We start from the raw sequence: 26,473 nt of genomic DNA, 5'->3' as shown, positions 1-26,473 counted from the left end.
CTAAGAGGAACTTAAGAACTGCATATAAAGACTGTAAAGCAGCAAACCTACAGAGTCACAGCAGGCCTGGATTCCCACAGGGGGGCTTGCACCAGTGACGTAACTTGGTTGCTGCTCGCCCCCCACATCTACGCGCCCCTGCCACGAGGAGCAGGACGGAGAATCCACGTTTTACAATATTAAGGTAAGGAGAAGGAAGGAGTTGAGGCCAAGGGAGGTGGGAAAACAAAGACAATGTGGTATTGAATCCAGCTCCCCTATACTGCAGACCCATCTTTAACCAGAGTCCTTACCAAGGGACCGGGAGAGGGTTCTAGAGTGCAAATCATCCAACCAGGGCTGGGTGGCGTCCCCGTGGATACCAGGTAAGCTGGCCTAAAGCTTTTGGAAGATCCTCCGGACTCCCACGAAGTAGGACTGATGTGGGGAAAGTCGACCTTGACAGCCAGGAACCATGCTTATTGTTATTTGCTGTACCGCAAGGATCTGAAATGCAAAACAGCCACTGAAAGTAAAGATTGCTGGTTGCCAGCTTTGACGGTGCCAATACAGTGCAGGAGTCCCCCAACGTCCTCCCTCTTGTCCCCATGACTGAGGCCCAGGAACATTGAGATCTGCAGAGCTGTACAGGGGCAGAAGTCTTCAGCTGCATCTTTTTCTTCTTTACTAAGGTACTGTAAAACTAGCCTACGAGAATTTACCTCTTACTGTGGAAGTGCTTGTAACTTCTGCAACTCGCAAGTCTAATCAGCTGGTGGCCCTACATTTGATTCTTCTTTTCCTCAAAGACTCCTAAGAACATGTGCAAAAACGTTTCCATTTACTTACCTGAAGTACTGCATCCTAAACAAAGATTGACTTTGGCTTAGCCTATTGAATTGAATGACTCTTCAAGTGCTATCTGAAAGTATTTGCCCTGTTTATGAATATTTGAAAATACTTGTGTCCTAATAAGCTTTGCCTTTTACTTACTTTTTAAAGAGTAATCTGAATGCCAACAATAAGGTATTCATGTCCCCAGCACCCTTGTTACTTAAGTCACCAGGACTCTTCTTGGAGGATCCAAAAGTATTTGCCTGCTTAAGAATATTTGTGGTCTCTTAATGTTCTAATAATCTTTGCCTTCTACCAACTAAGAGTTTTCTAAATGCCAACAGTGAGATATTAATGTCCCCAGCACCCTAGTTATAGAAGTTACCTGTGGGTGTAGGCTGTGTCTGTGGGCCATCCCAAAAGGGCCTTGTCTGATTCAGAAACTCTGAGTGTACAGAAGTGTATTTGTGTGTTACTATTCTATTGCTCCCTTCTGAAGAAGGCTTTATAAATGTCTGATCTATAAATGATTGTTTATGCAAGAAACCTTGAGTGTAAGAGGTTATTTGAATACCTGTAACTGTGAATCTTAGTGTAACTCCACTACAGCTCACATTTCCCCTCTTGAGATAAGCCTGGCTGCTCAACACGCTACCAAAACTGTGTAGTACAAGCTTATACCAAAGGTTGGGTTGCTTATACCTTAAGTCATAGCTGTACTGTTCCCAGAAGGTACTGCATACAAACGTTGCCTAACAGCTGGCTTCTTATCTCGTGCTTTAATTTCTCCATGGTCGTGATTAATATTACATGGTCACTCGCTTTTGTTAAATGTTAAAGGTATTTGTACCGCGCACCGTCACCAACGGAATTGGTCCCCAGGCGCTCAGGCGGATCTGTAAATGATAAAGGTGGGATGGGATAGTAAGGTGAAGAAGGGAGTAGGATAGTGAGAGGAGTGGTGTTCTGTTGGCAGCTTCAACTCAGTATACACCGGGTGCTGAGCTTTGGTGCGGGTCTCGGATCGGAGTCAGTCCGCGTGTGCTGTTGTTCCGGCTTATGTGTTGTTGCAGTGTTGTGAAGTGCGTGCGGCTTGTTGTGCGAGAGATGGTTGTGTGAGTTTTTTGAGTGAGATAAGTATGCAGAGTTTGAGCTTATATTGGTTAGTGGGTCACAACTTTACCATATTAACATTCACAGTTCTGTCTGAGTGTGGCACTTGTTGGCCCTCACATTCCCATCTAGACGCGGCGCAGGCCAAAGTTTAGGACTCCATCCAGGTGTGGTCATGCCAACATTCACACTTTAACTAGATGCGGCGCAGGTTAGAGTTTAGAGATCTGTCCAGGTGTGGGCATGCTAACATTCACAACTCCATCCGAACGCCACGCAGGCTGGTGTTCACAACTCTAAGTGCGGCACATGCTAGCATTCACGTTTTTTTCTAGGCGCGGGCATGTTATCCTTCAATCAATCCTATTCAGATGTGACGCAGGCCAACGTCTATCTAGGTGCATCTGCCGGTCTGGATATGTTCGTCCGGTACGTACGAGTGGGAGAGTCACTTGAGGGCTTTTGTTTGCGTCTAGGTATGTGGTCAGTCTCTGCAGCCTTTCTTTGTGGCTATTTCCCAATGCCACAGATTCTGGGCTTCCTTGGATAGGGCAGGGGACCTGGTTCCGCCCTGCTTCCGGATGTAGAACATTGTGGTGGTGTTGTCGTTGAAGATCCTCACCACCTTGCCCTTGAGGGACGGAAGAAAGGACCTGAGGGCTCAGAACACTGCGCAGAGCTCCAAGATGTTGATGTGGATAGACTTCTCCTCCGGGAGCCAAAGGCCTCTCGCGTGAAGATCTCCGGCGTGCGCTCCCCAACCTTCCAGGGAGTCGTCCGTCGTCACCGTCACCTGGTGAGCTGGGGTCTGAAAGTCCGTGCCCGCCAACAGATGGGAGCGGGTACCCCACCACCGGATCGCCTGATGGAACGTCTCGTTGAGAGGGATCCTGTCCTCGAAGCTGCCCGTCGACTGGACCCAGCGGGCGTTGAGGAACTCTTGTAAGGGGCGCATCCGAAGCCTGGAAAGGCGCACCAGATAAATGCAGGAGGACATCATTCCGAGGAGGGATTTGATAGATCTTACCCTGGCCATGTCCGTGGCCAGCAGACACTGCACCTTGCTCAGTATGGTCCTGGTCCTTTCCTCCGATGGCGAGGCCAGCCGCGCCACTGTGTTGAGCTTGGCTCCCAGAAACAGGGCGACTTGCGACGGAACCAAGTGGGATTTTGGAAAGTTGATGGAGCATCCCAGGTCCGTGAGCAGCTGGACGGTCTTCGCAGTGTGCTCCACAGCAAGCTCCCTTGTCCTTGCCCGGATGAGCCAGTCGTCCAGGTAGGGGTAGACGTGGATCCCCTGTAGGCGCAGCCGCGCCGCCACCGGTGTGAGGCACTTGGTGAACACCCTGGGTGCCGACTTCAATCCGAACGGGAGGGCTTTGAACTGGTAGTGCCGCCCTTGGACCACGAACCTGAGGAACTTTCCGTGTCTTAAAATGGGGATGTAGAAGTACGCATCCTCCAAGTCCAACGACGACAGGAAATCGCCCTCCTCCAGCTGTCCCAGCACATGCTGGAGGGTGACCATACGGAACTTCTGTGCCTTGATGTACTTGTTCAGTCGTCGTAGGTCCAGGATGGGGCGCCATCTTCCTGTCTTTTTTACGAGGAAGTACCTTGAGTAAACTCCGGAGCCCCAAAGCCACTTTGGGACGACCTCGATGGCACCCTTCTTGAGCATCGCCCTTACTTCCAATAGTAGTTGAGGGACGTGATTTTCCTTCCTGGCCACGGGTGGAACGCGAGGGCACTTCTTCTGAAACTCGAGGGCCTACCCTTGGGCAAGGGCGTCCAGCACCCAACGGCCAGGGCGTCCAGCTCCCACACGCTGACGAACCTCGCCAGCCAGCCCTCCCACCGGGGTGCTTCGGCGGGGGCCCGACCCCACGGTCGGTTCAATCTTGTTTGGAGGCCGCCTTGCCTCCTTGACCTCCCTGTCGACGGCGGGCACCACCTGACTTGCCGCGTCCCTTGTAGGCTTCCTGGGACAAAGATCTTGCCGCTTGGCGGTACGTGGAGGAGCCGCTGCCGGATCCCTTGGAGGCACCTTGTCTGCCTCTGGATCTCCGAAAGGACGGCCGTCATTGGAGCACTCCCAGTGCCCGGGCAGTCTCTGTGTCTGTCTTGATGGCCTGAAGGGACTCATCAACCGCCTTCCCAAACAGGTTGTTCCCGTCGAAGGGCATGTCCAAAACCTTGGTTTGTACGTCCTGGCGGAAATCTGTGGCCTTGAGCCATCCTCGTCGTCTCAAGCAAACGCTGTTGCCCAACTGACGGAAACCGGTGTCAGCGATTTGTCCGTTGCCACCGTGATGGCGTGGTCCGAAGCAATCTCACCCTCCTGAAGGATTTCAAGGGCCTCAGCCCTTTTGGCGTCCGGAAGGAAGTCCAACAGAGGGGCGATTTTGAACCACAACTCCCTGTCGTAGCGGGCTACGATAGCCAGGGCGTTGGCCGCCTTGATAGTCGTCGCTGCGGATGAGATGATCCGCCGTCCCATCGTGTCCAACTTCCTGCCCTCGCCCTCCGGCGGGGAAGTTGATGTCGAGGCCGATGTCCCCCCAGCCTCCTTCTTTGCCGCCGCCGAGACGACCGAATCTGGGGTAGGTTGCGCCCGAAGGCACAAGGGGGCAGCGTCGGGGACCCGGTACTACTTCTCGTACCGGTCCCTCTTTGCCAGCGCCGTGGCAGGGTTCTAGAGGAGGGCGAGCCCCTCATCCCAGATGTCATCAAGAAGCAGTACGGCGAGGACCGTCTTCCTTTTAGCCTTGCGACGTTGGTAAAGGAACCCTTCCTTCTTCTCTTCTGGGCAGAGCTGGAAGAGCTTGGATGCCCTGGAAATCATGGCATGAAAAGATCCAATCTCGTCGGGCAGGGACGCTCGAGCAGGGGGCGACGGGGGACACGTCCCGTCGTCACCTCCGTCATCTGTACCTGTCGTAGCCGTGTCCGTGCCTGTATCATCCCCGTGTGTAGTAGACCGGGGGAAGGCAGAGCAGGCCGCAGAGGTGGGAGAGGTGGCGTAGGATGCGTCGTCCTCCTCTTATGCGGTGGACTTTCCGAAGGTCCTGACTCCAGTTCCCCCGTCGGGTATGGCTCAGGTACCTCCGTCGGGGGGAGGGGCAACCTTGTCCTTATCGCCGAACACAAGGACTGAATCGCTGACAAAATGGCCGCCGAAGTGTCCTGCGGCGCTGGAAACGACGGGCGCGAGGGCTCTTGAAGAGCCTTGTCGGCAACCCAGTCGCTCTCGTCATCGCCCTCATCGGGATCCCTCCCGATGGGCTGGGCCTCTTCCACGACTTCGATGAGCTCTTCTTCAGAGGTCGTGTCTGTATCCACGATGGCCACCAGCCCCTCCCCCACCTTTTCCAACGAGGACTTCGTGGGGGTCTTCTCAATGGGCCTGAAAGACGACTCCCTCCACGGTGCCAGGGAGACTCTGGGTCCTGAGGGCGCCTCCACTGGTGTAGCCTCCCACAGGCTGAGCCAGGGCCGCGGCGACATCCTCAATCGAGGTCTTAGCAGGGTGAATTAAGGCCATCGTCACCTTCTGGACGCCTGGGGCCTTCACCTTGAGGGGAGGGTCCGAGCCTCGTTCCTCCGCTGCCGGAATCTTCGAGATCGACCGGGGCCTCTCCAGAAGCTTCGCCGGGTTCTCGGACTTCCTCTTACCCGAGCCAGAGCGTTGGCTCGTGGTTGATGGCGCCGGGGAGGATGTGCCTTGCCTGGCAGCCAAGGAGCCCGACCGTTCAGCGCTCCCGGTGCCCGCGGACTCGCGGTGCTTATCCTTATGTTGGGCCCCCGTCGCCGGGGCGCCCTCACAGGACTTAGAAGACCGCTCTGACTTCTTTTTCTTCTTCTCGCCTGACGAGCTCTTCCCTTCCAGCCAGTTGGCGAGACGGAGGTGGCGATCCTTCATGGTCCGCTCCGACATGTTCCCACAAAACGTGCAGTCCTTCTCCGTGTGCGTCTTGTCCTCATGGAGACAGTAGAGGCATAACGAATGCTCGTCCTCCTTGAAAACATTCTGAAGCTGGCATCCAAGGCAGGTCCTGAACAGCTTCCCGGGCGTCGAGCTTCCTTTCTCCTGGGCCATGTCCGGGGTAGGCCTCGGAACTTCTGGAATCCTCCAAAAGCGTAACTCGACGAAATCTTCACCCTTGAGGGGCGTAGAAAACTCCAAAACGGATCCCCGTTGATCGGATGTAGAAACGGTGGAGTTTGAGGCTCTATTTAACCGACAAATGAGAAAAATCTCCAGATAAAAAAGCGCGAAAGCACAGCAAAAGCTCGAGCGCTACAGCACGAGGACTCCCAACTCTTGAACGTGCGGTAAAAATCTGAGGATGGCTGCCAGAGGCGGGGCTTAGGAAGAGGGCAGTCATTGGCTGGGGCAGTATGATCCAGAGACCAGTGATTGGTTACTACTAAGAAAGGTAGATCAGAAACGAAACTGATACTGATTTTTTTCTATACCGAGGATTCCCGGCCTGACGACGGGGAATATTCATGAGTATGTGAATCCATGCCAGACCCCATGCTGGAGAACAGTGGATTCTCTGGGTGAGATTTTGTTTTGAGGTTATTTGTTGTTCGAGTTTGTAATTGTCTGTTTTTGAGGTTTCCGCATTGATGTCGGTAGGATGAAGAACGGCGACAGCTGCTTCTTCATTGAAGCGGTCTAGTAAGTTGATAACAGGGCTGATTAGTCTTGGTGTTTCTGCTGTGATGCTACTCGGATGGAGATCAGCGGTGGTTTCTTCATTGGGTCCGATTGTTTGGTGGGAGGAGGCGTTGCTGGTTGTTGGTACTTCGCCGTATTGTGCGGGATGTAGTGGAAATCGATGTTGCCCCTCTGTTCTTGTAATGTAAGGGGTAATGGGGTCGAAGCCCTCCCACTCTCTTGTTGAGTGCCCCCATCTTTTTTCTGCGTGTATCAGGAAATTCTTTGCATGTTTCGAGGTTTCCGTGTTGGGGTGTCGGTGTACCGTGGTTGTTGTGAGGTAAGGTGTGAGGTATAAGGATTTTTCTCTTGTTGTTTTAGGTGCGTTTTCTTCCAATGGGGCTGTTTCTTGTGGGTTCTGTCGGTGTTGTGTGTTCGCGTCTCTTGTTGCACGATCTTGTTCTCTTTCTCGGCGTCCTTTCCTGGTACGGGTCGTTTTCCAGTCTAGGTGCAGGCGTAGTATGGTAGTTGGTCCTCTATGATGTGCTGTCGCAGTGACCTCGGTTTTCCTTCTCTGGATATGCTGGGGTGTACTCTGGCTCAGTGTTGCTTTCAGTCGGTGGGTAGGGTGTTTTTCCTAAGGGTGCACTGTGGGGGGGGTTAGGGTGTTAACGGTCTGCTGGTATGGGATTTAATAGAGTTAGGTTGTGGTGGGTTTCCGGGATTGGTGGAGTACTGAACTAAGCGCAGTTAGATTATTAGAGAGACTTGTATAGTGGGTGAGAGTCCTATCAGTGCTATCTAAGCATCACACAGTGCCGTTCGGAAACGGGGCCCCTGCTGAGTCTGAGAGACCTGCACAGTGGGAGAGACGCCCACCAGCGCAACCTAAACATCACACAATGCTACTTGGTGACAGAACCCCTGCTAAACTCGAGAGCCCCACGCAGTGGGAGAGAGGCCCATCAGTGCAATCTAAACATCCTACACAGCAATTTGGGGAGAGAGTCCCTGCTAAATTTGAGAGACCCGTGCAGTGGGAGAGAGGCCCATCAGTGCAAATCTAGCTTTAGTTTTCAAAGTTGGCAATACTCTACCATCCCGTTCATGAAAATAAAGTCTATTCTAGTGCCGAGTTTGCCATTGGTCCATGTAGGGCTCGCTGTTCCATTACCCGCCTGCATGGGGAAAAGATCAAATTCTGCCATTGCTCTTATCCATTCACTTGCTCTCAGGCCACCCCTTGATTTAGGACTCCCATTCATCCCCCCCCTTCCTTGATGGGCCTAGGTGCAATCAACATTGAAATCCCCAGTTACCACCACCATCCCACCTGGGTGGTCATCTCTCTATGCTCTCAAAGTTCCTGTCATGGTATCCATAATTTCTGATGACAAGACACTTCCCGAGGATCGTATAATGTACCCATCAGGATTGGTAGGGACCAGTCTACAGGATTCTCAATGGATGCCACCAGAAAAATTCATGGCAGGGGCCTAGAGTGAATTCAACCATGTTAAAAGTAACTTTAGCCCCCAAACATTGGCCACCTTTGGGTCTGCCCATCACAGGGGGCTTTGCCAAACGAAAAATGTACAAATACCCATCCATTACAAATGGGCCACAAAGCCATGTCTGCTGTAGGCAGAAACAAGACACATTTCAGTTTCAGCATTCCGCAAGAAAGACTCATGCCCTCTTGAATTCCAAGATTCAACAATTGGGCTCCTGGCTTGGAGCCTATTCTACAGGAGGGTTACTTATGAAACAAAAAATACAATTGAAAAGGTCCAGGGAGAATTCTGCTTCAGTGTTCTCCTACTCCTTATGACCCTCTACATATATAAAGAAAAAGTCACTTTCTCATGCTCTGTTTATGGACAAATCCTGGTTTTATATAAAGTTGTATGAATCAACATAAAATGAATATTAGAGACATGACATCAAACGGTATTTAACCTGTAGTACTTATGTTCTTCTCCCTGGCTAGGTGAACCGCAGACAGATTAATTATTGTATAGTCCAGAACCAGAGCTGCATTGCCTCTCTGCACAGTGGTAGTGACGCTACACCCCACAGTGGTAGTGACCCTACACCCCCTCTTTTGTTGAGGTAGTACATGGCCACTGTTCGTCATTATCAGGATATTCTTTCCCCGTACAGATGGCAGGAAGGCCTTCAGCGCTAGTCCGATTGCCCTCAGCTCTAAAATGGTTGATATATAGCTTGGACTCCAATGGAGACCAACGACCGCTGATGGTCAAATCGTTGGTATGGGCTCCCCAACCCGCGAGTGAGGCGTCATTCACTACTGTGATCTCCAGCCATGGTTGCCAAAAAGTTTCTCCTTTCAAGATGTTCTCACGACAGGCCCACCACTGAAGATCCAGTGAGACTGTTTGGGATTTGGAGGAGATCTGACATCCCTTCCAGAGAAATGTGACCACTGGGTCCCGAGAGCCCATTGGAGAGATCTCATTCTCAGGTGAGCCTCTGGCACCAGAAAAATACAGGATGCCAAGAGGCCGAACAACCTCCAAAAATTGAAGGCCGAATGATGTTGGGCATTTTGGAAATTTGTCACCATCTGACAGCCTGAGGTGACGGATCTGCTAGTTTGTGGCCCGGTACACTGCCGGATGACCCAAGGGTCAGCGGTTGAGCAAAACAAGAATCCCATAGGATCTGGCATTTCTATCAGCAATAGGTTATAAAAGGCTAAGGTGCTAATGCCTCAGGAGAAGACATGATCGAGCCAGTGGACCAGGACAAGATTCAGATTGAAATGATACCTCTGCTGGAGAACTTTCAGATGGGCAGCAATCTGAAGCAGAAACCTGATCTGCCAACAGGTGGGAAGGAATAATGTCAAAAAGCATACAGTATTCCTATATAAATGCAAATTATAATTATTCCTAGAGCAGATTTAACTGCCAGACAGGGACTCAAGAACACCACCTGGTGTTAGCCCCTTACTTGCCCTTAGTGCACCAAATTACAACAGCTCTGTTAGTGACAGACTCAGAGGCCTACATAAGCTGCACAAGGTGGGAACCTCTGTTAGGGAGAAGTCTCAGAAATGTGCTAATTCCCTCCACCTTAGATTTTGAGGACTTTACTTTTTTTAACCTGGGAGAAAGCAAGACCCTTTTTCCCACTCTCTCATGTATTTTGATGCGTTTGTGTTACTCTTGCGTTTTCTTTGGTTATGGGGTTTCAGACAACTCCATAGGCATCATCTTTTCATGTGTGTCACACAGCACCCTCAGTGCAGTGGCACAGGGAAACCTTTTCAGGCTTTCCCAAGCTTTAAATACCTTCTCTGGGATAAACTACTGATTCCTAGAGTAAGTAAAGCGAAATTGACTTTACTAGTCTTTTTAAATTCCTAGACCCAGCACACCCTATCTTACAATAGAGTGCTACCCTTTACTATCGAAATTGCTGGTGGAAGTGGTTTTACAACAAACGACCATGCTTTTTCCTGACCGCGAACACCGGTAGCGTTAAATCACGGGAGCCATGTTTTTCAAGATGGCGCCTGAGCCCCGTCTGTAAAAACAGGTTCTTTTTTTCGCCGTTTCTTTGTGGAAAGATCCTTCTAGAGTTTGCTCTGCGCCAAACCAGGTTTGGTTCCTTTGTTCATTCGCTTTTGGCAGTCTTCAGGACTGTAGACCACCTCTGGCGCTCCAGGAAGTGAGGGAGGTAACCGAAACTCCCTGTGCTTAGTCTCCTAGGAGACCCAAATGCACTCTGGCGTGATTGGCTGGCTGACTGTCCGGCAAGGACAGCCACCCTGCTGGGTGAGTGGCAGCTAGGCTGGAATGAATGGGAGGGAACTGGATAAAAGGAAAGTCTCTTGGCTTGGAAGGCAGAGTCGACCACTGGAACAAAACAACCGAAGACGAGCTTTAAGAGGGCAGCTGCTGCAACTCCTGGACCGTTGGTTTGCCAGGTGAAACACTGCTGCATTGCCGAATCTCTAAAGTTCATCTCAACAGAGAAGCCCTGAAAGGACAACTTCTCACTTTGAGTTAACTCGACACTAAGCCACCTGGATACCATTCTCGGAGCTGGCTGTATTTTCCTCAGAGTGCTGCAGGAAACCGAAAAGCCAGGGAGAGGGACACCAGTTTGTGTGCTTGACTACAGTTACCGGAATTGAACATTTGCCAGTTGCCAGCTTTTGGACCAGTTCCCGTGCAGTGCAGGAGTCCCACGACTGAGGCCCAGGAACAGCGAGATCTGCAGGAACTGCCAGGAACAGAGGTCACCAGCTGCATATTTTTCTTCATTTGTAAAGGTACTGTAAAATCAGACAGTACTTACCACTCGCAGTGAAAGTGCTTGAAACTTTCCCAACTCACAGGCCTAAATCAGCTTGTGACCCAGCATATAATTCTTCTTGCTACAAACTACTTCTAAGAACTTGTGTCAATCTGAGGGTGTAGGTTGTGACTGTGGGCCATCCCAAAAGGGTCTTCACCGATTTAGAAACTAAGTGTGTAACTTTTATATTGCTCCCTTCTGAAGAAGGCTTAATATAACTGACTGATAAATTAATAATTGTTTATTCAAGAAACCGTCTGTGTAAGAGTTTATTTAAATCTTGTCACAGTGAATCTCTGTGTAACTCCACTACAGCTCACATTGACCCCTCTTGAGATAAGCCTGGCTGCTCAACATGCTACCAGAAATGTGTAGTACAGGCTTGTACCAAAGGTTGGGTTTCCTATACCTGTAGTCCGAGTTCTTGCAGTGCACCCAAAGGGTACTGCATACAATCTTTGCCCAACAACCTCCAAGGGAATCGGTACTCTGGTGGCCACCCAAACTTGGCTTGCAAGGAACATCCTGGACCTAGTCCCATGTATGCCAGTGTGCAGTTGAGAAAAGAGAATAACTTATTTGAAGGCTCCTCTGAGGTTTTTTTGAATAAGGTCTCCCAAAGTACAAGCTAATGTCCAGCGACTTCTGGGATGAAGTACCCCAGAAAGCACTCAAAACTGTGTGGTGGGGGCCCATACTCTGGAGAAACACCTGGGTATCTGAAAGAAATGCCCTTGTAGAATGATGTGCAGTGCAAAAAACCAGGACTGCCGCAGATTAGACAGTTCACCTGGATTGGCGGGTGCAATGAGGTGTTGCAAAATAGACTTGCGTGTTGAAGAGGCCTCTACCCTATTGAACGTGGGTGTACAGACTGGCGGGCATGGTTGGTGGGCAGGGCATGACGGGCGGGGTTAGGCTCTGCACATGAGCACTAGCGCTGATATCTAATTTAGAGTATTTGAAGATGAAAAAAAGCTCTATAGTGGAGGAAAAGGGCCAGGACGTAAGAATATAAGGTGTTGTCTCCGAAACTCAGAGTAGCAAATTCCCATGAGCATGTCGTGTGATTACGAATCTTGAGATGAGATAGCCCTTGGTGTGAGGTTTAGTGCCACCTTTGCCCACCCCCATTCATCCAAAAGGCAGAAAGAACTATTAAAATCAGTTTAACCTGTAGTATGCATACTTCAGGAATGATAATTGTTACTATTTATGAACACAGTTTGAATGTTACTGTTTATGAACGCTGATTTGCATTCTGATTCATTATATTGTTGACTGTCCTATGTAAAGTGCTTTGGACAAAGGCGCTATATAAAAACACAAATACAAATGTGGAAGTATTCATAATATGGGAATCAATTAACAAGGTAATGCTTGAGAAATGAATAAAAGACTTATTCCACCCCACACTGCCTCGGCCACTCTACTCTGTGCTGCCACAACATGACTTGTTATACTTTAGATTCCACAGCTAGTTCAATATGAAAACAGAAACTATTTGCAGGAGTTTCCACACACTGGCTTGCTTTAAATGCGATTAAGTGACAGGGTATGTGTGCATAAGTGGTTAGACACCCAGGTGCAAGAAGCTATTACCACTGAAATGTTATAGAAAAATAAAACAAATAAAAAAAAGCAACACAGTGCATAAATGATGTACAACATTAAAAGTATAATTACAATATAAAACATTATCGGCAAAGGGTCTTAGCCTGGCTTTGCCTGCCATAGAGATGAATTCTTCAACCTTCTCTGACCTTGCTTTTAGCGATTGGTGTATATAAAAAGGAAACTGATTTTCAAAATGAAAATGATGAGACGTCAATACCTTAAGCTTTTCTAATGTAGACTAATTTTCTCTATGTACATTGAATTCTGTCTGCATGTTGGGACAAAGATATCTTGTTAGAAATTCTCTATGTGGATGAGGTTTTAAAAACATGATGGGAACTCAAGAAGTTGGTCCTTACTCTAAAATTGACCCTTGCAAAACAGGCCTTCCAGACGGTGGGGCCTAGTTTTGAAAAAGCATTGTCTGCCTTTGACTATGTAGGGCAGCAGATGAGTTTAACTGCAAGTTTCTATTTTAAATTGCTTGCAGGCAATGAAAAATTAGCATCTAACTCACTGCTCGGAGCTAAACAAAAACTGTGTTGTACACATTCTAAGCATAACACCATGTGCATGAAGTACATACCGTTTAATCTAAATTGTGCTTCCAAAACAATTTATTTCATGTTAGGCATTATGTTCAGTGATCAAATTAATCGGCTACTACAAATACTGCGCTCAAAATTGCAGTTAAAGATTAAATGCGGTTTCAAACTGCTTTAGTGTTTAAAAACCAACAAACTTGAAAAATGTGTCCTTTTCAAGTTTTTTGAAAACTGAAATATTGCAAAATGTAATATTTCAAACATGCAAGATATAAACTGGGATATAAAATCGTTTGCAGAGTAGCTGAAGGGTGCAGGCACAATATCAAGAACAGTAATTTTCGGTATCATGTAATAATATCCCTATATATATATGGTTGCTGTAAATATCGCCGGAAAATGTTGTGGCGATATTATTTGGGTGACCATATATATGGGGACAGGGGCAAAAAAATATATATATTTTAAAAAAAAAAAGTTTGGGGGTTGCAGGGGTGTCCCCCGCATGTTCCATGCAATAATGTCGCCACAAAAAACGCCCATTTTTCGGTGATATTTTTGCATGGCGAGATTGAGGCGACATTATTACATGGAACCTAATTTTCCAGTCAACATTCTAGGTGGTAAATTTGAAGCTGTACAATTACACGTTTGGAACCTGGAGATTAAAATGACATTTTTTTAACTGAATCACTACATCAAAAGGAAACCATCTCTTACCCCTATACTGCACTTCAATCCCCCATAGCCCCCACACCACGCAAACCTGACAAACAAAGACCCACCATTTTCCTCTGCAAATTGCTTGGCCTCTTCATATGTAACATCTCGCTGTGCTTCAAGATCAGCTTTATTTCCTATGAGAATGATCACCTAGATTAAACCAAATAAACCTCATTAAAAACCAGAAAACCTTAAAACTCTTGTGAAACTGACACACATGCATGCTGCAATAAATCAGGCAGCTTTCTGTGTATAGCTCTTCCTCACAATTGCATTAAGCAATTCCATCTATGTGTAGTAAGTAATGTAAGGCGCTGACACCACTAATGCAGCAATATCCAATACATTTGGAATATAAAGTCACAAAAGAAGAAATAGTTACTCACTTGTCATTCCAGTTCTCCATCATGGTATCTTAATTCTATTCATAAATATTGATTATCTTTGCCTGTGTGCTTCCATTTAACTTTTGCATTGATTTAGACTACCTAATTTTTAAATCGAGTGCTGTGAAAGTGGTGTAGTGTGTGTTAAGGTTAAATGTGTACTGTGTTCCATTCCTGGGGTTAGAGAATTAGTACATTTCAGTTTATTCTGTGTACCTTCACATTATTATTTTTAGGTTTTTATTGGGTTCATAGTTCAATGTATGAACTTTTACCCAGCTTTATTTACAGATAAACAAAGGAAAAATACGTCCACAACCAATAACATACATAAAGGTGCAATTCATCAAGGTACAGTAAACCCTAGAATCACATGGTTTATGAATTGTAGCCCTTTAGAGCAACTACAATAAAAATGTCAAACGAGATTTAAATACAAAACAATTCACTAACGCAATTGTCAGAGATGTAAAACGTCCACTATACAAGATCACAATCCACTAGTCTCCCCTTAATCTATATTAATAAAAGTGAAAATGTGTGGTTTAGTGGCTGGGTTTATGGTTTGGCGAAGCATTGTTCCTTATACAATTCTACACAGTTTCACCAATCTGCACCGCATTTTGCATAGTTACCCGTTAGGACCCTGCGGACATTACTATACTAGCTACATGATATTTGGACACCCCACTCCCGGATTCCAACACCTTCACACACAAGACGGTTGCCTGAAATCGGAAAAACATCAATGCGGTCGTAGAAGGACCGATCCTCAACCTTAGAATGCATGGTTTCTGGGACATTTGTACCACACTGAACTGCACCACACCAAGGTGAGGTAACATGTAGTGAGAGCATGGTAGGTCCCAATATGCAGCAGCACACCAACTCTTGCCTCCCCCCAACGTCTGTTCCGGGCTATGTCAGCCAGCAACACACATCCATTCTGTGCAGTTTACTTCAGAGTACAAAGCACATCAAACGACAAGTGAATCGGAACAGCGTCATACAGGATCATTGATTTTCAACAATTAATGATTGGTCTGTCCACAGAACCCGTTCTGAATATGGGTACTTTTTGCTAGCAATAAATATTTCGATTTAAAAATTAAAGAAAAGTGCTCCATCAAAGCAGTGCAATCCAGCGATGTCTCTGGGTTTTCGTTGTGTTGTGGGAAAATGTACAGTTACGATCAAATCCCAAGTTCTTTTGGATCTTGATACTAGAAGATCTCGAGTTCGCAGGAGGTTAAATTTAACTCGTAAAAATAAGCTTCCAAATATAGAACTTGGACATTTACTCAAATAATTAGGAATAACATTAAAAGCTTCTTGTTAAGAGTTATACATTCTCAGAGTCAGGAGCCAACCTGCTATCCACATTTTTTAATTTCGCCTTATCTGGGTTAGTCAGCAGCAGCGCTAATTAAAAATCTACATCAATCATCTGAGAACATTCTATCTTCAAAGTTCAATCAAAGAGTCTGGAGTTATCCATAACCAAATTTTAATCTACCAAAACGGGAGACAGTATCTGCCAAACAACATTTCCTAAAAAAATATAAATCTTTCCAGCCTATAACTATCGAATTAAAGGAATAGGAGTACTTTTAGGTAGAGCCAAAATACACTTCCAAAAAATGCTTTCTAAATATTGCATTATAGTTGACAGTTTCTGCTCCATACGTAATGATGGGATCTGCTTTATGTTTATAGACCAGAAGAGGACACATCGAATAAGTATGATATTTCCTCTGCAAGCCCGTGGCTTGAGCTGCAAAAGTAGTAATTTTTTTTTTACTTCTCTAACCTGAGAGAATCACCTCTTCTGTTATAGCAAATACCTCAATAGCAATACTCTTGAAAAACTTCTATTCGTTTCTAACACAGCAGCCACTTGGAAGCTTTAAGTTTACCTTTCTTATTAGGTATAATTTTCAATATATTTAATTTGGCAATATTAATAGTCAAGCTATTTTCCAGTACATATAGCGAGAGCGTCCAACTGATGTTTAAGACCAATGGCTGTTTGATCTATTAACACCAAGTCATCTGCACAGAGCAGTCATTGAACCATACTAGAGCCCAAAAGCCAGTGCCTACTCCAAGTGTTCATTCAGATCTACTAAAAAAAGATTAAAAAGACAGAGGGCATCCTTGCTTAACCCCTCTGAAGGTTGGAATTGGCGAGGATAAATCACCTTGTAGGTTAACACTAATCACAATCGTAGTGCTCATATACAGCGCTTGGAATAATTCCAACAGTTATTTGGGCAAGCCCAATTTTTCATTTTCTTCCAAAAGGCTACCTGGGGGATGCTGTCACATTCCAATTTAAAATCAATAAAAGTCACATATAAAGGATTTTTGGTATTAAAAGCTTGTTTTTTTAAAAAGGGACACCAAAAAACCGTTTAAAGTCCCCATCCCAGTCACAAAACCTGACTGGTTAAAATTATAACATTTTAAAGCTAAAACCCATTCATTCAATTTCCCTAGCAGCAACGTTACAAACAATAACGAGATTGGGCGAACATTTTCTGGAGCGACGGGTCACCTCACTTAAAAATTGGAAAAATGGTAGCTGCAGTCCATGAGATTGAAATTTTCTTAGCAATTAAAATGTGATTAAAAATGTATGTTAAAATATTAGGCCACAATTCAGTATGATTTTTGGCATTTGACAGACCATCCGGCCAGGAGCTCTGGAAGAATGGTTTCGATTTAGGAATGCTAGAATCTCATCTGTAGCAATTGCCAACGACCATTATACAGTAGGGACCATAGCTAGAGAATCTTTTGCATATAAATCATCCGTACACAGCTGGGAGAAATGAGCAATCCACACAGTTGAAAACTGGGTTAATTTGGAGGGCTAATTGAGGTGAATCGTGTGTCTAAAACAATCGCCAAATATGAGCAGTAGCGTTTCTGGTAGCCATAGCTTTTAGCATGTCCTTGGCATCCTGTTGCAACTGTATTTGTGGCTTCTTAGCAGTGTCTATATCTTTGTTTGATCTATTTTAGTTGGATTTGTTACAGCACCATATCCCTTTTAGAAAGGTTATTAATTGCCCTTCTCATTACATTTTTAAAAAAAATTAAAATATTATTTTAAGTGTGTTTGTGGTTATATTCCACTCAGCTAAGAGGGAGCCGAAGCAAATAAATACTTTGCTTCCACATACATGTCTTTAGGCCATTTTCAAGAGAACAAAGCTTTTAAAAAAAAAATGAACTAGAGTGGAATAAAATATATCTAGTTTCTGCAGATTCTATATTAACCGGTTTCATCCTGAAGAAAGCTGAATTTTGGGTAAATAGCTATCTTTAATTGGCATTTCTGTTCGGAAACTAAGTTCTAGTCATAATCCCACGATCGCTATAAGAGCTTGAAATATCTAATAAATCAGATAAGCTGTTTGGGGATACAAAGATATAATCATTTATGGCCAACTGAGTAATATCTCCTCCAGGTCGGTTGAGCTGGAGAATCCCCCTTTCTTGCCCCTTTAAGAAGTATATGGTCTCAGGAATGCATCAGAAATAAATCTGAGATCTAGAGTACGAGCAAGACTTTTGCTGGGAAGGGAAATGGTTATCTAAAATGACATTTGTCACATGAAAATTACCTACCATTATAATTGATGGAATGGATTATTCCAAAAGGCAATTATTTATACCTTTACATCTCTTAAATTGCTTTAAAAATACATTCACAGTGATAGCTAAGCGATTCAAATAAACTTTACATAAATCTATACTGAACTTTGATTGAAATGAGTAACTAGACCGGAGCAGTTTCGTCAGTTGAATATAAGGGTTAGAAGATGAACAATCTTAGAGTATTATACCTGTGGAATTTCTCACTGCAGTCAAAAGGCCTGATGAGAATGTTGGGGTAGTTGATAAGGGCCCAACTTTGAATTGCGCAAGTAATATTGGTGGCTGGGGTGACAACGATGTTGACAATGTGGAAATTTACCATTTATCCGGTGTAGCGAATGGGAATGAGATTGTTCTTTTTAGTGTTCGTGTTTTAGTTGATACTTTTTCGAATTGCATGTGCGCAACAAGATCAATGTCAAAACTGCAGATACAATATACACGCAAAATAGGTGGTTCAGGCCACATTTCGCTCAACAACCAGGCAGCTAGGAGCACTACATGTGCATGCGAGGTAAAAGATTTGCAATGGAAAAATCAGTGTGAAGGGATGCAGTAGCCCTGAACATACATGTATAGGTACACATAAATAGGGGTCTTCGGGGACATATGTTTTGGGCAGTATGAATATACAGATCTGTTTAGCCGCAGATGTCTCTGATAAGTTAAGAGTTGTGCTGGCTGAACACCTGGGTTGGGCAATTGAACTGTGTGACTGAGAAACTAGTATTACAAGGTTGGGGAAAGACAGCTGCAGCTGCGTTGAATATCAGATGGTCCTTTTCGAGCAGGCCTTTTTTATGGCCTTGGTGCATTGTGAAGAGGAAATGCAATCTATGCAAGTATATAGGAGTCTTATTGAATCACGGGTGGATTCCAGCCACCTGATAGGGCTGGATTTTAGGGCCAGACAATTAAACCTGATGCGGGTTGCTTGCGAGGAAAGGAGCACCGATAGATTATGGCGTTTAAATAGAGTTGTCAAGGTGTTGGTTGGGACCATGTGGGCTGGAATGTTAAGTCGCATAGTTTAGAATAAAATGTGGACACCAACATGTTTGGGTGAAAAAACCAGCAACAATAGATCAAAAGGCAAAGTGTTTACTCTCCTCTTCACATCAATGGTATTTTCATAGAATAGCCGTGTGCATCACAAGTAGGGGTAAAGGGTTTTAACCAGATGGAACCTGTGATTTTTGAAATTGTTTGCAAGTTGTGTAAACTGTAACTAGGAGATGGGGATATGACCGAATGTGGAAAGGCCCGAGGTGTGTAGTGTAAATGTGAAACATGCAATTGTAAGTTAAAGAGGATGGTGCTTAGATGAATGTATCCAATAAGTATGGGAACTAAAGGGAATTTGGTTACATTGTATAGGTTTAACCAATCATGTATGAGGGGTTGTCTAACAAAACCTTTCAGAGTGTTTACTGTTGCGAATTGTATAAAATGCGTGTTGTGTGCGATTCAGGGAGACGGGTTAGTTTGACTCTTTGATGTCATCTAACCTCTCCTGTCCATTTGTACAATAAAGTTGCTTTACTGACAAAGCATGTACATACTCGTTAAGGGTGGGCCTGCTTTTGGTGATAGTGATCAAAAGGCCCACTCCTACATTTGACGCCCCTGGGTGGGCCCCAGGCTCGAGACATTAGGGGGTCACTGGTCCACCCATTTTGGCTGCAGAGCGTCTCTGCGGGGACTAGTCTTTGTGCTTAAGAAGGAGGAGGGCTACAGGTACCATATTGGTTAGAGGTCCATCTGCGCCCCTCACCCTTTAGGTGTGGTACTGTGGCCCGGCTGCGCAGGCCAGATTAAAAGGAGAACCATGTCAGAGCACTTCAGGGTTCACTTTCATGAGAGTGCATCTTTGCCATGTAGAGCAAGAGGGTAAAAGGGGAGAATAAATAAGAGGTCCTTTTTTTGCTTGGATAGGGCAACATAGCTGTGTATAAGGTTAGATGAGGTCAAGTAGGTTGGAAGAGTGTGTTTTTGGAGGAGTGAATGAATTGTTCCTCGTCGAAAGCTTTTACCTAGATATTTTAGGAGGTGTGGTCTCCCGCACCTGCACTTCCATTTAAAGGATAGTCTTGATAGACTTCAGGTTGCTGGTCTGGTTGGCATGAGCCCTTGCCTTAGAGTGAGATGGCATCTTATGGCAAGACCACCTGAAGATACCTTTCTGGAGACTACCCGTGGAAACCCCTTGCTTTGTATGGATTGTGCGGACAGAGCGTGTGCTTCGCTTTTTCTTGGTTAGTCAACGTAGTGACGGGTATCTTCCTGTAGTCAGCAAAAGACAGCACTGTAGTCGAGAGTGTTGTACTACTAAAGAAGAGATAGTGTTGTAGTGGAAAACATTGTGCTCCTTTTTATGCTCGAGTAAAGGAGAAATCTCAGAAGTAAAGAGGACTTTTGGCTGGCGTGCGTTTTGATAAATATGCAGTCTTTAGTGTATGCCTCAGGAGTGTCTGATTATGGAGACGGTTGTGGTAAAGGTAGGTAAGGAGAGAGTGCAGGAACTTTTTTATTTTTTTAAGAAAAGGTGATTTTTTGTGGGTAGTGATAGTTTGTGCTGTGCGTTTGGTTCTTGGGGTTTATATCGCAATTTTTGAAAATTTGAGTTACATTGTTTGAGCATGGAGACTCCATTGAATCATTTAGATCAGCTGCTACCCGGATATAAGGTGAAGATTTTCGGATATAAGGTGAAGATTTTAAAATACCATTGAGAATGGTTGAAGGAAACAAAAGGCAAAATGTGTAATTCCTGGCCTAACTAAGGGTCTTAAGATAAGGGTATGCTGGATAATTTGCATACTTTCCTAGTAACTAAGTATAAATTAGAGAATAGATAGAATATCTTGGAGTTATGGATGTTGTATGAGAAGGACAGGAAGACCCATAAAATGATGACTGTTGAGGAGGGGACAAGAAAGGATGGTGTAGGAATTTCCTCTGCACCGCCCCCATATGGGTGCTATCCTTTGTCGCCCGCAATAGGATATACTAACCCTGAGTTTACACCTCCATACTTTCCGGTAACCACTCGGTCGGTTACAAGACCGACAGGGGTGACAACTCAAGTCAGCGCCAATCTTCCAAAGATGGGATCATGAGGGGAACAGGAGGATAACTTATTTAGGAAAAGTTATTGATGGGTCCCAAATGGAAGGTGGAATGAGAAAAGTGAATTATATATTTAGATCAGCACTGGAATTGCAGCTGAAGGAACAAGAGGTGGAGAGTACTAAGAGCAAGGCGGGATGAAGCATTTAGAAGGGAGGAGGTGCCCCCCGTTATCGGAATAGAGGATAGATTGCGGATGCTAGTAGAGAGGCATGAACAACAAAAACTGAAGAAGCAGTAAAGTTAGTGGAGAATTAAGTAATGCGGTTATACAACAGAGCAGGATTAAAGAACAGGAAAAAGGTAATAGGCAAGTGAAGGAGGTCGAGGAAGAGAGTTGGGGGCATCGTCAGATCCTCGTTAGGTTAGCTAGATCAGTTATAAAGGGAGTAAATGTGGATTTGGAGGAAGGACGTGCTGTCACAGGTATGGAATCAGAACAAGGAGAAAGAAGTGGCATGCAAAGGCAGTGTCGAATACGCTTCCGCCACCCTAGAAAGATTAGGGGATGCGGTACTAGGGAGCGGAGTAAGAGGATGAATGGGAAACAGGCGACTAGCAGGGAGGACGAGGTGGTAGTTGTGCCTGCCGCTCCAGCTGTAATCAGGGAAAGCACACCATGGGGCCTTCGGACACGCTGTGGTGCTCACATAGCTATAGGGAGAGACCAAGGACAGCTGGGAAAAGCCCCAGTAAAGGTAGGGGTAACTCAATTCCCACTACTCCAGAAGGGTCAGGGGAAGGCGTATTTATGTCCCGTGATCACACATGGACCGGAATAATCTAATGAACATGCTTCCTTCGCTCACTGCAAGGGCAGGGAAGTCGATTTATGCTTTGGAAAAACAAACCGCCGATATCACGTTAGCAATTGGGGACATGAAGAGCCTCATCACAGCCTTGATGGAGGGAATGGGCAGATGAGCTCTGGAAAAAACCGGGATATCCAGGGGTTCAATTGAACACAAACACTCATGATGGAGCAGCCTTAAATTATAGGGCACAGGTTTGGGGGGGCATTGAGAATGATGTACCCAGCTATGCCTGATATACAATGAAAACAAGCGAAAACAATGGACCTATATGGAGGATCCTACCACCCATATTCAATGAATTCAATAAGTGTAGAGGGCAGAGACGGGAGACGCATGGGACAAGAGTATGGCCCTCTTCGATGACATGTTAAATGAGGGACTCCCCAAAGTAGTCCAGCACAAACTGGATAAAGTGGTAGGAATAGAAGCCAAGAGTTGGCAGGCGATTCAAGCATACATTGTACATTTTTGTAAAAGGCGGCAGGAGAAGGAAAACATTGAGCAAGCACAAAAGGCAGAGGCCAAACTGATTCAGAAAAAGCTGGCAAAATCTGTTTAGAAGAAGCAATGGTAACAAGCTCCACCGAGGGACAGCAGAGACCATCAGGACAGCAGGGACGGATGGAAAGTGGAATGGGAAAAGGATGGAAGGACGGGTACATACCTGGACCGAAAGCAATGAGGGTTTCCATGGGGTAGAGGTGGATTTTCACAGGATCGTGGGTCATTTGGCGGGTTTGGGGGGATGGGGCCCAGGTTTAATGGGCATATGGTAGGAAGTTATGCAGCGTATGGAGTGCAGTGTTGGGCATGTGGGAGAATGGGACAAGCTGCACTGGACTGTAAAAGCCAATCACAATATTTCAATGCAGGTCCCCCAACAAATGAATCCCCAAACTTTGCCATACGGCGCAAGCTCTGTGCCATCGCAGCAACTCCAGGTTGATCAAAACACAGGAGCCGGAATAGCACAGATCTATGCTCTCCCACCAGCCCAGGCAGCGGTACAGGCTTGGGATAAAAACCCTCTACCCCACGGGACAGTCACCCACTACACTGGAGCAAGTGTGTTTAGAGGAAATACTTTCACCTCCCGGTGCTCATATGTACCAGGAATGAGATATGATAGGTTATTTATAACGCGCTTAATACCCAGAGGTTTCTAATCGCGGACCCGGAGATCGAACCTAAGCTGCCCCATGTCATCCTGCTTCGCAAGGCAAGTGCGTTGCCGCTGAGCTATCCTCCCGAGAATAGGACAGCCCACAGGGCTCTCTGATGTGTTCAGCTGTGTTGGTTACCACTTATCCAGAAGAGGAACCTCGGATAGGAGTAAAGGGAGGTGAGCAGACGTTTTCCTTCGATACAGCGGCTACGAAATCATGCATCAAAGAAGGTGATTGTCCCCTTTCAGGCAAAACGATGGACACAAGAATTTTCTGGGGCTATACTGTCAGTTCTTGACACTGAGGATCTGCATATCAAGGTAAGCAAGCACATTTTATCTGCTCCCATGTTATACTGCAAGAATAACCCAGCAAATCTTTTGGGAAGGAATCTCACGAGCAAGCTTAATTTGTCGATTACTTTATCAAAAGGCGGCATAGTATGCGCGACTCCACGATTGTACCCAGTGAGAGAAGCAGCGCATTCCCTGCGTATTACAGTGATAATGCGAGTATGGGGATGCCAGTGCATTCAGCATCGTTTCTGTATGGGGTGATAGTGTTGAAGTGGGTATCGGGAATAAAAGACCGAACATGGCGTATACTTCTTAAATTTGTGTTTCGGCCTGCTGAGTCACAGATCATCGCACCAGGGACTATTGTTGCCATTCTGTTAGAAGCAGTGTTTGTCGAGAAGGACATGATGGTTCTTTCAGGCACTTATGAGGAAGGAGGCGAATGGCGCAGTGTGCATCGATCCAACCTTATCATTAAGAGACATGTCTGATGAGCAATTGTTTGAGGATGCAGAAGATATAGGAGAGATGGTCTTTGAGATTGGGGTTCGCTGCCAGGTAATATAGCAAAAGGCAAGTACCACAGACTATAATTGTCATATTGGAAGGAGTATTTAGATGAAGTGCTGGACCACTTGTGGATCAGCAAACCTCACGATGTGGGGTTGTTGAATAGTGTAGTAGCAGTACAGATTTTATTAAATACAGGCGCAATATTGCCACAAGATAGGCAATACCCCATGTCTAGGGAGGCAGACAAAGGGATTTTTTAGGGCATTGTCAAAACAAGGGATTATACAACCATATGTAACCCCATGTAATATGGCCATCTACCCTGTGAAGAAAGCAAAAGGGTCCAGTTGGAGGATGGGCCAGGATTTGCGACTTCTAAACAACATTGTTGAAGCAGAGTTTCCGGTGGTACCAAATCCAGCCCCCATTCCGTAACATCCCTACTGGGTCGACCAATTTCACAGTAATCATTTTAAAAAACGCCTTTTTCTCGGTCCCCTTAAACCCAGATTCCCAGTACCTCATGGTATTTACATATCATGGGCAGAGATTTGAGCATGCAAGGTTACGCCAGGGGTACTGGGAATCCCAGAGTGTTTTTAACAGGGTAATTCAAATGGATTTGGGAAACGTACAAGTGCCTAGTACCGTAATGGATGACTAGTTGATCTGTAGTGCTTCAGAGGAGCATTGTCGAGGAGACACAAGCAAGCTCCTCACCCTGCTTGCAGAGAAGGGGTAACAAAGTGGACAAAGATAAACTGCAGTATTGCCGGGTCAGAGGTAGTATATTTGGGTCAGGTAAAATCGTCTGCAGGGAGAAAGGTGATGCCTGAGAGCTGCCAGAGTTCAGAATACGCCTCAGCCAGTCACAGTAAAACAGATCTAGCAGTTTCTGGGGCTTTGTAACTAATGAAGGCCCTGGATTTTTGACTACTCTAGTTACACAAGGTCCCTACTTCAAGCGCTCAAGGAAGCACAGAAGGGGGAAGTGTCCAATAAGATGGGCAGAGGAAAAGAGAACATGTTTTCGGGAACTCTCCAGTTTTGGTGAGCCCGAATTACCAGAAACCATTTTTTTATTTTCACATACAGATGTAAAGGTAATCACAGCAGTCCTAGCTCCAAAGAAATCGGGTTACATCCCCTTGGCTTACTACATCAGGCTTTTGGATTCAGTTATGCAATGTCAGTTCCTGTGTGAACAAGCTCTCACAGCAGCAGATACAAATGTCTTCAACCATAACTATAGGCTGCCCAGTGACGTATGAGGAGCATGCAGTTTGCCATCTTGGAAAAGTTTAAGTCCACTTTCACAACCCAAAGAGTATCAGGGTACAAAGTTATTTTGTCAAATGCTACATGAATGGCACATGAAAGTAAGCATCCGGAAGGTGTTACAGCTGTCCTGTTGGATCCCGCTGCTTCCCGTTTCCGGGTACCAATACCCTCTTTTCGGCTCGGAATCGGGACTCTCAACATGGAGGAGCCCGACACTGTGAGCAGCGCACTAGTTGTTCTCGCTCCCTGGACCGCGCGGTTAGCTCCGCCCCCGACTTCCGGAATGGAATATCCGACAGCTGGAACTTCGGTCCTACGCGTTGCTTCTCTCTTCAGAGTCGCGCTGAGCACCGTAAATTCACTACCTTTCTGACTTCCAAATTGATCTACTACTGCTACGCTGAGTTTCCGCTCTTCATTATCATCAATCCTTTCTCTCTCCCTTTCCCCTTTTTTTGATCCGTAGAAATCTCGATTACTTTCTTTGCCCTGCGGATCAACAGGAAGACACCTCCCAGTATTCACAGCTGCTCCTACCGGTAGTGTTTTCGCCTTCTAGCGAGTTTTTGGGTTCGTGACTCTCACGGGATTTCCTCCCTCTACATCTTGTTTTCCTTTTACGCCCACTTAGGACTCAGCCTTAGACCTCCTATTCAGCCTTCTCTTCCTTCAAGTTCAAGCCCTTTATTCTGCTCTTTACTATTCCTCCCTGGGGCTAACTCCATTGGTTAAGATCCCAATTCTTACAGCATTCTATTCACATTTGTGTCTTGAACTTTGGACATATTCTCATCTGTTATATATGCATTAGGCACCTTGTCTGCATTTCCCATCAGATTGAAATACAGAAGCCTAGAAGAGAATAGGCCTGTCAGGGTAAGCTTCGTTTCTAAATCCTCTACCATCCAACTGATTTGGGATTCCGTATGGAACAAGTTACTTACCTGTAACTGTTCTCCAGCATGGGTCTGGCATGGATTCACATGCTCATGAATATTCCCCGTCGTCAGGCTGGGAATCCTCGGTAAAGAAAAAACCAGTATCAGTTTCGTTTCTGATCTGTCTTTCGTAGTAATAACCAATCACTGGTCTCTGCGTCATACTGACCACAGCCAATGACTGCCCTCTATCTAAGCACCGCCTCTGGCAGCCATCTTCAGATTTGGAAGCACGTGAAGTGGCAGTATGACCAAGTGAAGAGCCGCAGAGGGGTAGGCGGGAGGGTTCGCATGTGAATCCATGCCAGACCCATGCTGGAGAACAACAGTTACAGGTAAGTAACTTGTTCCTTCTCCAGCATGGGGTCTGGCATGGTTTCACATGCTCATGAATAAAGAATACATAGCAGTACACGCATGCACAACCACGGGAGGTGGCAAAGGCTCAACATTAAGCAATACAACAACTCAACATTA

The 26,473-nt window shown here is 45.9% G+C and overlaps 1 protein-coding gene across 2 annotated transcripts in view; it reads right to left on the bottom strand.

Moving 5' to 3' along the window:
- The window catches only part of RAB14 (RAB14, member RAS oncogene family), a 423,502-nt gene that overhangs the window by 189,848 nt on the left and 207,181 nt on the right, over positions 1-26,473 (bottom strand). For both annotated transcript variants that reach the window (XM_069609520.1, XM_069609521.1), the window contains one exon: positions 13,869-13,956. In XM_069609520.1, the coding sequence (XP_069465621.1) occupies positions 13,869-13,956 (88 nt within the window). The remainder of the gene's footprint in view (positions 1-13,868; positions 13,957-26,473) is intronic.

Source organism: Ambystoma mexicanum, chromosome 8 (genome assembly GCF_040938575.1).
Source record: "Ambystoma mexicanum isolate Mex_15411 chromosome 8, UKY_AmexF1_1, whole genome shotgun sequence".
NCBI classification, from domain to species: domain Eukaryota; kingdom Metazoa; phylum Chordata; class Amphibia; order Caudata; family Ambystomatidae; genus Ambystoma; species Ambystoma mexicanum.
This window is presented reverse-complemented; position numbering and strand designations above follow the sequence as displayed.